Source organism: Prosopis cineraria, unplaced genomic scaffold (genome assembly GCF_029017545.1).
Source record: "Prosopis cineraria cultivar Desert tree isolate PC_DT_omini unplaced genomic scaffold, ASM2901754v1 PC8, whole genome shotgun sequence".
Taxonomy (NCBI): Eukaryota; Viridiplantae; Streptophyta; class Magnoliopsida; order Fabales; family Fabaceae; genus Prosopis; species Prosopis cineraria.
The window spans coordinates 7,010,931-7,025,209 of record NW_026555339.1 but is presented as its reverse complement, the minus strand read 5'-3'; the positions used below and the strand labels follow the sequence as shown (position 1 = coordinate 7,025,209).

The 14,279-nt window shown below is 31.8% G+C and overlaps 2 protein-coding genes across 2 annotated transcripts; both read right to left on the bottom strand.

Moving 5' to 3' along the window:
- Positions 1-171: 171 nt before the first annotated feature.
- Positions 172-4,910, bottom strand: LOC129318683 (heterogeneous nuclear ribonucleoprotein 1-like). The gene is made up of 5 exons (XM_054963582.1): positions 4,654-4,910; positions 4,361-4,541; positions 3,888-4,117; positions 2,409-3,609; positions 172-778 (listed from the first exon to the last, which is right to left on the bottom strand). Exons 3-5 carry the CDS (start codon positions 4,107-4,109, stop codon positions 765-767), a joined length of 1,437 nt encoding a protein of 478 aa, XP_054819557.1. The 5' UTR covers positions 4,110-4,117; positions 4,361-4,541; positions 4,654-4,910; the 3' UTR covers positions 172-764.
- Positions 4,911-8,768: 3,858 nt separating this feature from the next.
- Positions 8,769-11,766, bottom strand: LOC129318391 (probable inactive receptor kinase At5g53320). Its single transcript, XM_054963116.1, has 4 exons — positions 11,744-11,766; positions 10,314-11,248; positions 10,091-10,267; positions 8,769-9,454 (listed from the first exon to the last, which is right to left on the bottom strand). Exons 1-4 carry the CDS (start codon positions 11,764-11,766, stop codon positions 8,769-8,771), a joined length of 1,821 nt encoding a protein of 606 aa, XP_054819091.1.
- Between the last annotated feature and the right edge of the window lie 2,513 nt (positions 11,767-14,279).

Here is a 14,279-nt window from a genome sequence, read left to right as displayed (position 1 = left end):
TTATTTGAACCAATCAACTTTTGTCCATTTCCAATCATATGCATTATCAGCACTAAGCATTTGGAAAAAAAAAAAAAAAAGCCAAACAGGAGAAGAAGAGACTGACTAATTATAGATTCATCAATCAGACAATGACTATGAAAACTGTAAAAACTTGTATGACAATCTGTCTAAGAAAGAATTATAAAACTGTTTAGCAACTTAATTATTTGATGGGGATCCTAAACTGCAAATCCCTCCCATGTTTCACACTTGATAAATCAAACTAAACCTCACTTACAACTTGGTATGAGAAAAAAAACATATTTCAGAAGAACGTGGTGACACGAACAACACCTCTGCCGCACATTACAGTGGGCAAAAGAAAAAAAAGCTTAACAATCATTAATCTATCACTAAACATACTAATGCTGATACGCGTTGCTGGAGATGCACTACTACACTATGGGAACCAATCTTCATGAGTATATCCCGCAATCTGATTTTACAGCTCAATCAAATTCCAAGAAAGGAAGCCTAAGTCTTGAAAAAATAACAAGAGAACCCAAAAAAAGAAAAAGAAAAAAAAATCCCAAACCTTACATAAAATTTGTAAACTGCTTTCTTTGAACATGTATACTTCAAATGAAAGAACACCGTTAGCTATATATATATATGATGATATCCATATAAGCTGAAAATGTAAGAATTCACAAAACCTCTTTTTCCTGACCAGTTTCACTTGATCTACTGTTTCCATGATAAACCGAATTAACACATCTCCTCTAGGCAGCAATTCCTGGAGAAAGTGGGAAGACGAGATGAGAAAGTGAATAAAACTCATTGGACTGAGTCAAAATAACATCCCAAAACATTTGACATATTTAAGGAATGCAAATCCCAAAATGTCAACCATTTTATAGCGATCTGATAGGCAAAGTTATGCAAATGGTCCGGTCCTTCTTCATTGGATGACCACATAAATGAATTGAATGGTCAAATTTGATATTAAAATCACAATGCTTCATTAACACGAAATCAGTTGTACACTTTCTTGAAAATAACAATGAATTATTTTCAGGAAATATCCAATTTCATCATACTGTAAGATAAAGAAAATCAGCAATGCTAGGAGGAGCATGCAGAGGAAGAAGTAGGCTATACTTATACTCAAATTGCAGCAAACTCTTAAAAAAAGACTATATGATAATCCATTTCAAATAATCAACAACAACAACAACAACAACAAGCCTTTATCCCACTAGGTGGGGTCGGCTACATGGATTGCAAGACGCCATTGTGCTCTATCATTTATTAAGCTTTTAGAAATATTATTAATTAAGAGATCACGTTCAACAACTTCCAAGAGTGTTCTCTTAGGCCTTCCTCTACCTCTCTTAATCGGACTCAAAGTTATATGTTCCACTCTTCTCACTGGTGCCTCCCTTGGTCTTCTTTGTACATGCCCAAACCATCTCAACCGATTTTCTACCATTTTTTCCTCAATAGGTGCCACCCTCACTTTTTCACGTATGTGCTCATTTCGAATTTTATCTTTACGTGTATGTCCGCACATCCATCGTAACATTCTCATCTCTGCTACTCCAACTTTATGCTCTTGCTGTCCTGTTAGAGCCCAGCATTCACTACTATATAACATTGTCGGTCTGATAGCAGTACGATAAAACTTTCCTTTAAGTTTATTAGGCACCTTACGGTCACAAATAACTCCTTTAGCTTTTCTCCAATTCAAATAATCAATGAAAACAATTACATTATTAAAAGTTTCTTGTGGCTTGTCAGCATTGATATCCATGGGGGAAATAAAGATGAGGAACCTAGAATAATGGGCATAAAGAGATATCTTTTCCCCCAAATGATGTTTGGGAGAGATACTCATCTTTCTAATATTTAAACCTTCTTGTGAAAAAATAATGAAGCAATAAACGATTAAGTTCCATGAGTCCAATAAAATGTGTGGACGGATATTGGAAGAATAAAAAAAGTTATTAAGAACTTGAGAGGAGTTGTCGCTGTTTATAGCTTGTAAACAGTGCAGCTCATTCTAGATTTAAAATTTTAGATTGATTGATATTGATTGAAGGAAAACACTAGTGAAGCTGCTTGTGTCCTTAACAATTTATCACACAAATTCGCTGATCCAAATTTAAGAACAGACTATTGTAACCACAAATGAGTAAATCCTTAATAACCATATTTTCTTTTTAACTTCTTTTTAAACAATTCATTTTCTGATATGCAAAGCCTTAATATGTGTTAGGGGTGGCATGTTGCTTCTACCATAGCATGGTTTTGGGTGGCATTCCATCCTTAATCTCACATTTAGATACCATAAAAAAATCATATTAATAAACTATAATCAGATTTCTTTATGAGATAAGGTCACTTGATGTATCCAAAGGTCTTACCTCTATTAGGCTGTCTGCTTGAAACATTGTAGCTTCCAATATAACCCTCTGAAGTCTTTACTGGGTCCTCTGAGGCTATACCACCAAGTCCATAACTGAATGAACCAGAACCATCTGGATCAGAAGCGGCAGATCGCCAAGCTGAGTCACTGTAAACTGAACTATTGTGGTATAAATCCCCATAGGATCCTTCATAACCACCAGCTGATGTAGAAAATGTAGAAGATGAATTTACACCTATATTACCACTTCTTCCATACCCTGTACCTCCTAACCCAAAACTGTTGTCGCCACCTTCATAAACATTAATCCCAGTGGTGTAACCGGAAGCAGCCACTCCACCCTGCGTTGGAAAGGATTGACCCCAATTTGTGCCACTATTTTTAATTGAAACACCAAAAGGACCACCTCCAGATCCCAAGCTAGCACCAGCACTGACTTGGTTATTGGCATTACTTAAGCCACCATTTCCCCAGACATTTCGAGAAGATGAGCTCATTAGAGAATCACTTCTCCCATTACCACTATTATAGCCTATAGGAGTGGTATATCTGCTTGAGTTACCACTGTAAAAAGGACCAATCACCCGACCATATCCGAGATTACTTCCATAATTTGAAGTCCCGCCACCATATCCTGCACTCAGTCCTGCGTCCAGATTCAGTCCCATTCCATAACCGCTGGTGCCAAAGGGGGAAATTCCACTTCTACTACTTGTAAGAGGACTAAACCTACCATCCATCCTCACTCCATAGCCCCCAACTGGACTCATATTATAACTCTGTGCATAACTGTTTAGGTAGCTACTGCCCCTATTAAAACCAAAATTAGTTCCTAACAACAGGCTTCGGCTGGATCCAGCAGAAAGCTCTTTTGGAACTGCCCTCTTGACCTCAACCATTTTTCCATTGAGTTCATGAAATGTTTTATAAAGAACTCTGTCCACAGCATCTTCTGAATCGTAAGTGATGAAGCCAAAGCCTCTTGGCCTCTGGGTATTGTGATCATACATCACTACAACATCATTAATTGTACCGAACTGATCAAAATACTTCTTAAATTCACTTTCAGTGATGCTGGAAGGCAGTCCTCCAACAAAAATCTTTTTTGTGCGCCCAGGACCAGGAGAGCCATGTACACTGCCAGAGGTTCTGCTGATCATCTGCTGATCATCCCTAGGAACAGCTTTCTTTGCTTCAACCTGAAAATTGAGAAGCCAGCATATAGATCAAAACTTGCAAGTCACTTTCAATTTCTTTTTATAATCAAAAGTCAATTCTCATCCAATGTACATAATAAGTAGCTCAAATCGGCCAGCAAAGTGCAAGTCTTTAGCCCATGGAAGCCAGAAATAAATACAATTTATATCATCAACAGATTAGAACTAAAGTACAAAGATTATGTCGTCATTTGTAACGAAAACTTTGGTGAGTCCTATCACTGCACATATGTATATATATCCACGATTAACTAACTCACTGTGCGACCATCAATCATGTGCTTTTCCAAAATGACTCTTTCTGCAACTGCAGGATCAGCAAACACTACAAAGCCAAAACCACGAGCACGACCTGTGGTGCGATCTCTCATTATCACAGCCTCTATCACCTCTCCATATTTCCCAAAATATTCTCTGAGTCGTTCTTCATCAGTATCCCAAGAAATTCCTCCAATGAAAAGCTTGCCAAGATCTGATTCCATCTGTTCTTCTGCCAAGCATGACCATTCAGCTATCAATAACAGATTTCCATACTAAGTTCGTACGAATTCAAACAAGCAATGATTTTGGATCAAAATTCTCATGGTTCACCAAGAAGTGACCACAATTCCATAAGGATGACTAAATAATTCAATGATGGCGAAAAAATCCAGACACAGAAACAATTTAATTAAATTTTTTAACGGATGATAAATAATTAAGCTCAGTCTGCGAAGAAAAATTCAATATTCACCTGCTTGAAAATCGCAAAGCGATCAAGAATGCAGATGAAGAAAATCTGAGAAGATACTCCTTAACTTTAAATTCAGACAGAACCCAGATGGAGCTTCGATCAGAAACGAAGTGGGTTTTGTCAAAGTCGATCTAAGAACATCGGATCTTTCGTGCATCAATCAAAAGAAGAATCAGATTATCTGGAATCAGAAGGAGAAAAACCAAAGCAAATGAATTTTTATGGATCAAAGACGAAACTACAAAGGGTCAAGAGATCGACGAAAAATGAAGCAAACACAGATATCAATTTACCAGTTACGGATGAGAAAAATCTGTGAAAAAATTTTCAATGTAAGGGAAAACTAAGAAGGAAAACAGAGGATGCGCTCATCCTCCATCGAAAGCCTGTCCCTTGCTTTTTATCTCTTCGTTGGTGATACCACCGCCCCTCAATTAAATCAAAAGGAAAATAATAAACAGAGATAGAAATGGCAGCTAACATGAGAAGGAGACGATATATAAATAGAGAGACTGCAAATCGTCTGGTGTAAGAATATTTGGAGGAGGAGGAGGAGCAAGAGATGACAGCAGATGATGATATTTTCTTTTATTTAAAAAACATAGTCATTTATTCATAGTCAGAATAAAATTAGAGTTTTATTTTTTTAATAATTCGAATTTTGGTAAGTGACCTTACGGACAGAGAAATTGAAGTTTTAATTAAAAAAACAAAGACAATTTTTTTATAAAAAAACACTAATTGCTATTTATTTTTTGTTTTATAACTCTTAAAATTTTTTCATAATATTTGAAAATTGGCTTTGATTGAAGACATTGGATAATCTGTGCATTTTTTTTTTTGTGAGAGAATAATGTGTGCATCTAATATGATTGAATCGGTAGCATTGAACTGATGAAATTTCTATGTTAAAAAAAAAAACTGAAAGAAAATCTAATCCCTTTTGTGGTGCTTTACCTTCTCCGCACATTATTAAGAGAGAACATGATTCAAGTAGTTAATCTTATATATTTAATTTATTTTTATTCAATTAAATTAGAGTAAATGGATTTTAATGTGTTTATAATATTAATAATAAGATTTTGTTGTAAAATAAATAATATTTAAATGATTTTTACATGTCTTAATTTGATTAGAAACAAATACCTTACATACATATGATTAAGTTTATAAGTTTTTCGTATTAAGAAAAATTCCACTTGGGATATATGATATTCATAAACAAGAGCATTATGATCATTTCTCTTCAAAAACATACTGTCAATTAAATCTTTTAGTGTGGCATTGAATTTTCAGAATTCTTTAATTCCATCAATTCTTAATTTATTCAAAATGTCATGAAAGATAAACTTTCTTAATCTAATCAATTACTTATATTTTTCATAAATGTAAAGACTATATATAATTACAATCGATGCATGATACGCACACACACATACATAGTCATGCGCATATATAATAGGATTAAAGAACTTTTTTTTTTTGTGTGTTTCCTTTAAATTGTTCTCTAGCAAGCACCGAAAATTTTGAATTATTAAATGATGCAATGTTCTTCTCAAAATATTCCAAGACATTAATATAGTTTATACCTTTGTTAATTTTAGCAGTTAAATTAGTTTGTTTAACCAAAAATGTACTTGTGATAATTCATTATGGTCAAGTAACTCAAACTGCAACACATTTTTCAAGTGCTCATTTGTTGAAGCTTTTTCATTGAAATATAAATTATGTGATTGAAACGAGCAATCTTCTGTCAACTTGGGGCAAGGATATCCTTACAAAATTCCCAAAAAATGTAATAAAATGTAAGATTTGGTATTTCTGTAAGAGACATTATTGAGCCTATGTCATCGAAAATTTCTAAATCTATGTAGTTGTACTAAAATCTATAATAACTAATAAGATGTAATGTTCACAGGTGATAAAATAAAGTAAAATATAGTTTATTTTAAATATTTTTACTCATGTCTCGTTTATATTTATAAAAAAAAACAAAACAAACAACATTACAAAAAAAACAATAAGAATAATAATAATGATAGATCTTGTCTAAAGGGCTTGTTTTGCAATTAAAGGACTCAATTATTAAAGAAAAGCTCAAAAAAGACAGAATAAAAGCAATGGCAAACTTAGTTAGAAATTAAATTTTCAAGAACAAGTGATCAGTCAATATATATTATTATTGACTTATATATGTTGAGGTGGTGTCACAGTCAAGCATGTGTTCTTTCTTTTAAGTGTTTTTTTTTAAAGAGAATTGAAGAAAAAATACAGTAGAGATGCTTGTATTCTAGGCCATCAAATTCTTGTGATATACATATTTATATAACAATGAATTTCTGTCAAAGTGTGAGAGGGAGAGGCATTTCATGAAAAGGATAAGCAAAGTTGATTCCAATGACATTTAATTTAACAGCTCAGGTGGAAGGAGATAGATACTTCTTATTAATCAACACATCTACAAGCAACCAAATAAAAATAAAAAATAAAAACTTTTTTTTTGGTGAATTAAAAAAATAAGAACTTTATTATTGTATGCAAGTGGACCATGTTCCCACCAGAATTTCTTCAAGAGGAGGGTTGGGTGGTTGCTGGAGAAATCACTTAAAAGGCTGTTTTAAAAGCCTAATTGGGTAGCTTTTTGTTTGTATGTTTGTGTTTCATCATGTGTTCAAGTGGGCATGGAATGTGGATATTTTTTTAGGCATAAATTAATTGTATATAATATTTTTCAAAAAAATAATTAGACACGTTCTCAAGTATTATGTAAAAATATATAAAAATAAATTGCATTATTCATAACTTATAATGATATGTTTATTATAAATTGTATTTTACATATACTGATTTGATTGATGTTCAAAGTAATGTACAGGATTAATTCTGGCAATAAAAAATAATAATGTACAGGAATACATTTTCTCTCACTTCCATTTTGCTTTGAATTTCTCTTATTGAATTTTGACACTTCAGGTTTATTTACTTTTTTATATCTAACTGTTATTTTATTTTTTATGAAATATTTAACTTAAAATGTCTAAATTTAATCTAAATAATTCAAATCAAAAGTAGGGACGAGAACCAGAAGATGAAGTTAAGGGGATACCATTTTGGGAGAATGATAAATAGGTTTTAAAAAGATTAATTAATTTAAATTAAGTTTCAAATACCAAACTTCATGGATTTTTAAATTCATTTTTTTAACTTTGCAACTTATGTGATGAATTTGTAACTTATTTTTTAAATCTTAACATGATTAAAGAATAAATAAATTTATTTTTTTATTAAAATTTAAAATATAAATTACAAATTTATTACAATAAAATTATAAAATTGAGAGCCGAACTTGTAAATTTTTGAACTTTGACATTTAAGACTTAATTTAAATTAATTAATCTCCTTAAGATATCTCTGTCATTCTCCCTGTCTTTTTAGTATATGTAGACTAAAAAAAGCTTTTGAATAGTTTAGATGGTAAAACATTTGAAGTGTATTTAACAAAATTACTCGTAATATCAATATCTAATCATCTCTTAAATATTATCTCTTTCCCTAATAAATTAACAATTAAAAACGGGTAATTATAAAAAAGAGTAATTTATATTCCACTGGAGTCTTGAAGAAAATAATATTTTCAAAACATAATGAAAAATATAAAACGTTCATCACATTAAAATGGAGAGAGTGCATAACATTGTGAATAAATTAAATAGACAGAAGGGAGAACGACAAAGAAGTCCCAAAAGGATCAATTAATTTAAATTAAATTTTAAGTGTCAAACTTTATAAATTTACAATTCAATCTCTCAATTTTATAACTGTATCGTGGTGAATTTATAATTTAATTTTTTAAATTTTAACATGGTCGAAAAATAACAAAATATTTTTCTGCTAAAATTTGAAATACAAATTGCAAATTCATTACAATGAAGTTATAAAATTGAGAGATTGAGTTGAAAATTATTAAAATTTGATACTTAAAATCTAATTTAAATTAATTAATCTTTTTGAAATCTCTCTATCATTCTCCCTAGACAAGATGGGTTAGTTAATTCAAAGATGATCATTCTCTTCACAAGCGCATGGCATCAGGGAGCGCATTTGTAAGGAATGAGTATAAAAAAATTGTGACCCATCAAAGCAAGTTAAAAAATCTTATAATTCATCAAACACTTAATACTATGTGAACTATGAAAAGGATCAAATTTATATATATATATATATATATAGATGAAACTAACCAAAATACGTCACTTTTATACCGTAGATATCTGATATCTCATATGTCAAATATTGCAATAATCACTAACTTGGTTATGTACTTATATATATGATCAGATTTAAAAATGCAGGCAAGCACATGCTTTGCGTGAAGTAGAAGAAGAAGAAGAAGCTGGAGACTCAAAACTCAATAATTTGATCCTGGAGAATCCCACATATCAGGAATGATCTTATGAAGCGAGCAACAAGCTTCATGCTGGTTGGATCCAATAGGGCAGCAAGCTACCGTTGTTGAAACATTCTTATTATTATCATTTTCTTCTCTCTCCTTCATCACTTCCTCTATCATCTTCACCGACTCTTCCATGGAAGGTCGAGTTTCTGGGAGACTTAAAACGCGCATGAGGGCCACGTTTAGCACAGGAAATGCCCACTGATACTCATCTTCCCTAACCTCTTTGTCAAACACTTCCACAGTCCACTCCTCCTTCACCATGGATCTGACCCACTTTGTGAGATCTATTCTGCTCAGTTCTATGCTCTTTCCTGTGAGTAGTTCTAACAAGATTACTCCAAAGCTATAAACATTAGCCTTCTCTGATAGACTCTTCTCTGGGGCTGTGTATGCCAGCCCCAAAATGAAGAACAGTCTGGTTGTTGTGTCTAGGAACAAATTTGATAGTCCATGCTCGCTTATAAGTGGTTCATTGTTGTTGTCACTGAGAAGGATATTTGATAGTTTCAGATTCCCATGTGGAATTGTTGTGTCTTGTTCTTTCACTTTCTGGTGCAAGCATGCTAATCCTCTTGCTATCCCTCGTGCTATAGATAGCCTCAGTTTCCATGGAAAATATCTTCTGCCTTCAAGATAGTCTGAAACAGAAACAAAAGAAGAAGACTTAAAAGCGGGCCAAGAGTGATTGAGTGGAGTGGAAGGTATTATTAAGGCTTATTACATTTAGATCATGGTTTCAAACTTCATGGATGGTAAAATTCATATTGAAAAAGTATCGTCACGATTTTTTTTTTTTGCCTGAATCGTCACAGTTAGATGATGATGAATTTATCATAGACTTTCAAAACCTTATTTACTTTGCTTCTCACGACGTTTCTCTCGAATATTGAACCAAAAACATATTTGAGATTTTAAGAAATACTATCTAAACGGGATATCAGGAAGATTTGAACCCTAACCTCTAGACTTGCAAGTTGCAAGCTTGTCTCCTTGCGCTTCCTTTCTGATCTCCCTCTTGCACTCACGTTAGGAAGTTTTTGTTTCTTTTTCTCTTTGTTTTTTTTTTCAAACCCACCTATCATGGAGGAAGACCAGAAGGGAGGCACCAGGAACGAAACCTAATCCCAAACCTCTATCCACGCACACCTTTGATCAATCTTTAAACTAGCTTAAGAAAGCCACTCCATTTAAGCTTTTATGATTAATGTTGAGATGAGATGATTCTATTGGAAATGTGCAGATATAACATGTTTCAAAAATTAGTGTGAACTCACCCTTGAAAAGATTTAGCAGACTTCCATTGCTCTGGTGCCTGTAAATGATGAGTTTTTCTTCACTGGTAGAACGGTAGGCAACAAGGGGAAGGATATTAGGATGCTTGAACATGCTTATCTTCCTCATTGTTTTACTGAACTCATCTGAGGATATCTGCAAATTCTTCAATCTCTTCACTGCATACTCGCCATCATTATTCTTCAGTTTTTATCTTATAGAGACAGCTGCAGAAGCTTTCGCTTCTTAAGTCAGCACTGGCTCCAAGAAGATCCTCCATTGTGAATCTCTCATTCTCTTCAAAGAATACAAGCTGGTCATCTGTATGAATATGATCTCTTTTCTTCAGCTTCATCATCATCATGTCTTCTTCTTCTTTGACCTCAGTTATTTTAGCCTTTCTGATGGCATGATCAAATTGCTCAATGCTCTTCAATGTCTTATCATCATCATTATTATCATGATCTGCACTTTTTTCCCCAACCTTAATGCTTGCAAAGTAAAAACTCAAGAATAACAACATTATTCCAATGACCAAAACATATAGGATCGAGAAATTGTCTCCTTCATCATTATTAGATTGAGAAATATTACTGGTAAGAGGAGGATCCACCATTGATTGCATTACAGCTTCTTCATTCAACGAATCAGCAAACAAATGACTTAAGTTCATCTTTCCTAGAAAATTATTGTTTGAGATGTCCAATGTTCTCAGAAACTTCAGTTTCGTTAAGCCTCTGGGTATTCTCCCATTCAAATGATTGCTTGAAAGATTCAGATAACACAAGCTAGCACAGTGCAGAATTGAGTTCGGAACATTGCCTCTGATATTATTCGCAGCTAAGCTCAAAACCCTAAGCTTCTTAAGCCTGCACAGAGATTCTGCATCGATTGTTCCAGTGAGATTCAGGCTTTCTAGCCTAATCTCTACAATGTTGGTACCTTCAGAGTCGCATCTAACACCCTTCAGCTTCATCATGCAGAGATGTGAAGTTCTCGCAGATGAAGAAAATGAGCCATTAATGTGAAGAACGTTCTGGGGATCAATGGCTCTGATGAAACTGAAGAACGGCTCAGATTCTGAAAACCCACCTTGTGCTTGGCCAGACACCACGATGAAGACATGAAGAAGGAGGAGGGGAACGAAGAAAAGGTTTTTGCTGGTTAAGAACACGGTGAAAGTGAAGGACGATGTTGTCGGGAATTACATGATTTTGGTTTGGTTTTTTGACAGCAAATGGAACGAGAAATTCGTGAAGGTAAGCTATACCTCGAATTGATCACAGAGTATGTCGCGTGTGGTCGATTCTTAATTATGGAAAGAGGATAAGATATGTCTTGTGCATCGATTTCGACGATTTAGCTGGCATGAAACTGTTAATATTAAGTATAGTTGGGATCATCGGAGCTTTGTTTATGTCCACGAAGTTAACCCAGTTTCTGAAGTTGCCGGGTGATGTGGGAGATGAACATCGTTCAATGTACGGAATAATTATAGTTAATTATTCTTAAGGATAATAAAAAGTTAATTAGTTGATGTTAAAATATAACTTTTTAAAAAAATTAACATAAATATGATAATAATTGCTGTAAATTATTAAATTTTGCCTATAAAAGAATTAGTCCAGTTAATAAGGATTCAACCTATAACTTACAAAGTCATAAGTTCAAATCTCATTGTCAATAAAAATATATTATTGATAGGCGATATGTAAGTATCTTTATAAGTATTCTTTAAATTTGAGTAAATGTTATAACTCTGATAGTCTTTAAAACCCAACTCACCTAAACTTTATAAATAATAAAACTACTTTAAATATGTATTAAAAAAAGGAAGAATGATTGGAAGATATCATCAAAATATGCAAATGACAATTACGTATTACAAAATGTGATAATTATTTTCTATATAGTTTCCAGGGATTTACTATCTATCAATTAGTTTTAATGTGAAAAGACTTTTTTACCAAAATGAAAGAAAGCTTGCCATCAAAACTATATAAACATTTTTCACGAAATAAAAAGGACTGGTATTTAAAATAGTATAATTTTTTATTTATTATTGATGTTGTTTCGAAGAATTGTTACTTCAAATGCAATTTTCTGTAAATTGACAATTTTTTTGAAGAGGATGTAAGATGTGGGCTTTTTAGGAATCATCAATTATGGAAGAAGATATGGCAGTGTTTTGGGACAGCATGTTGTCTCAATCCATTGCCAATTGTTTTCTCGTATTGTTTTCAATTTTTCAAAATTAAAAAAATCTTTGGGGTGTTTATTTAAATATGGTACAATGAAAAATAAATTTCTCCAAAATTAAAAAAATGACAATTTGATTTTGTGAAAAAGTTCCAGAAAACCTAATTGTCATTACCGTGTTGATGAGATAATAAAAATACCCCTTAATTTTAAGAAAGTAAAGAAAAATGATAAAACAAAACTTGTGAATGTTGAAACCATTTTGGTTATTTATTAAACCAGACTTATAAATTTCATATCTGAAGTTGTAAAAAAAAAATTGCTACACTCTGTTAATTGAAGAAAAAATGTGATAAAAAGTTGCAAATGCTTAAATCATTTTAATCATTTACTAAGTTAGAATTGTAAATTTTAAAATTTTTTGTTGCAGTTTGCTCATTGAATAAAAATGGTGAGAAAAAATTGTAAATACTTAAAACACTTTAGTCATTTGATAAATTAGAGTTGTGAAATATAAAAAAATTGTTACACTTTTTTAAATTAAAAGATACTTTTGTCATTTTATAAAATTTTTCAATAACAATTAGGTCATTTGAAACTTAGAAGATATTATTACATTTTGAGAGACCAAATTATCAATTTTATATTTTGAGGTATTTATTTGTCAATCTTCCTTTAAACAAATTTAAATCTTGTCCATTTACAGTAATAGACGCATATAATAAATTAAAAATAATAGTCCGTCTAAAAATAAAATGTCAGGTTTTCATGCAACGCATTGTTTTTGACTTTTTTTTTTTCAAATTTCAGTTTCTTTTTTTATTTCACGAAATATATGAATACAAGTCCTACAAAATCATAGGTACCTCAAGAATGTTTTTAGTAGTTTTATTTATTATGGATACATTTTTTTTTACCAAAATATGGATACATATTTCACTAGAATATGAAATTTTAAGATAAATTGATTCGAATCGCTCATATTTTTATTAGTGCAACCAATCCCTCCAAGATTGATTATTATTGTCACAAAAGGAACTCGTGAAAATGGTTTTTCTATTGTATCAACCGTGAAAATGGGTTTGTATAACGACACAAGGTATAAAGTGCCATGAAGAGCCCAACACCACCTTCATTTCAGTAATAAGAAATAACTGAGTTGGACTTTGGGCCTGACCCAATTACATTCTGGATTAATCAGCTAATAATTTGGTTATTTTTTTAACCTTTATTTATTTTCGCATATAATTTTTGTTACTTTAAACTAACAAGATTTAATCCTGTGCGAAAATAACATTGTTACGGCATCTAAACTCAAATTACAAGGTTTTGTTCTTGAGAGTCGACCTCATGAAAAGTAAAATTATAATGAGTCAATTTTGTGAACAATTAACTACCTACTCAGGGGCTTGATCATCAATTTAATTAATACAAATTCATATCAATTAAGAAGTCGCCAGATAAATATTTCATAAATTATTGATTTGAGAGATTTGAATATGAATATAATTATAACAAGTATATACAAACTTAGACTTTTTAAAAAATTCGAATTCGAAGACTAAAAATTAATTAAAAACCAAATAAATAAATTTAGAATTTAAGTATGAAAAATAAATTTAAAGAATATACATTTAATTATTTATAGAATAATTTTTTGCAAAAGAAAAACTATTTAGACACAGGAGATGGTCCATGGGGGCCCACACAAGTATTTTCAATTGAGAAATTTTTGCATGGGTCTAATGCATCATATTTTGCATGCTTTGTCTAATAGAATTGTACTCCTTTTATTTTTATTTGTAAGAGAAACTATCACTTTTTATTTATTTTTTATATAAATAAAATCACCTATTTCAATAAATATTTATTATAAATTTTCTAAATCACCCCTTGTAATTTACATTAATGAGAAATAATTAATGCATGCTTGTATTGATTAATATAGAACATTTTTATCTAATTTTTTATTTTCAGATATAATTATTATGG

Excerpts from the sequence above, each read along its gene's own strand:
- LOC129318683 (XM_054963582.1), bottom strand. The coding sequence starts at position 4,109 with ATGGAATCAGATCTTGGCAAGCTTTTCATTGGAGGAATTTCTTGGGAT. Across the intron at positions 3,610-3,887 it reads ACATGATTGATGGTCGCACA|GTTGAAGCAAAGAAAGCTGT; the intron begins GTGAGTTAGTTA and ends CTCAATTTTCAG.
- LOC129318391 (XM_054963116.1), bottom strand. The coding sequence starts at position 11,766 with ATGAGATTTGAACTTATGACTTT. Across the intron at positions 10,268-10,313 it reads AAGCGAAAGCTTCTGCAGCT|TGAAGAGATTGAAGAATTTG; the intron begins GTCTCTATAAGA and ends GCGAGTATGCAG. Across the intron at positions 9,455-10,090 it reads TCTGCTAAATCTTTTCAAGG|ACTATCTTGAAGGCAGAAGA; the intron begins GTGAGTTCACAC and ends TTTCTGTTTCAG.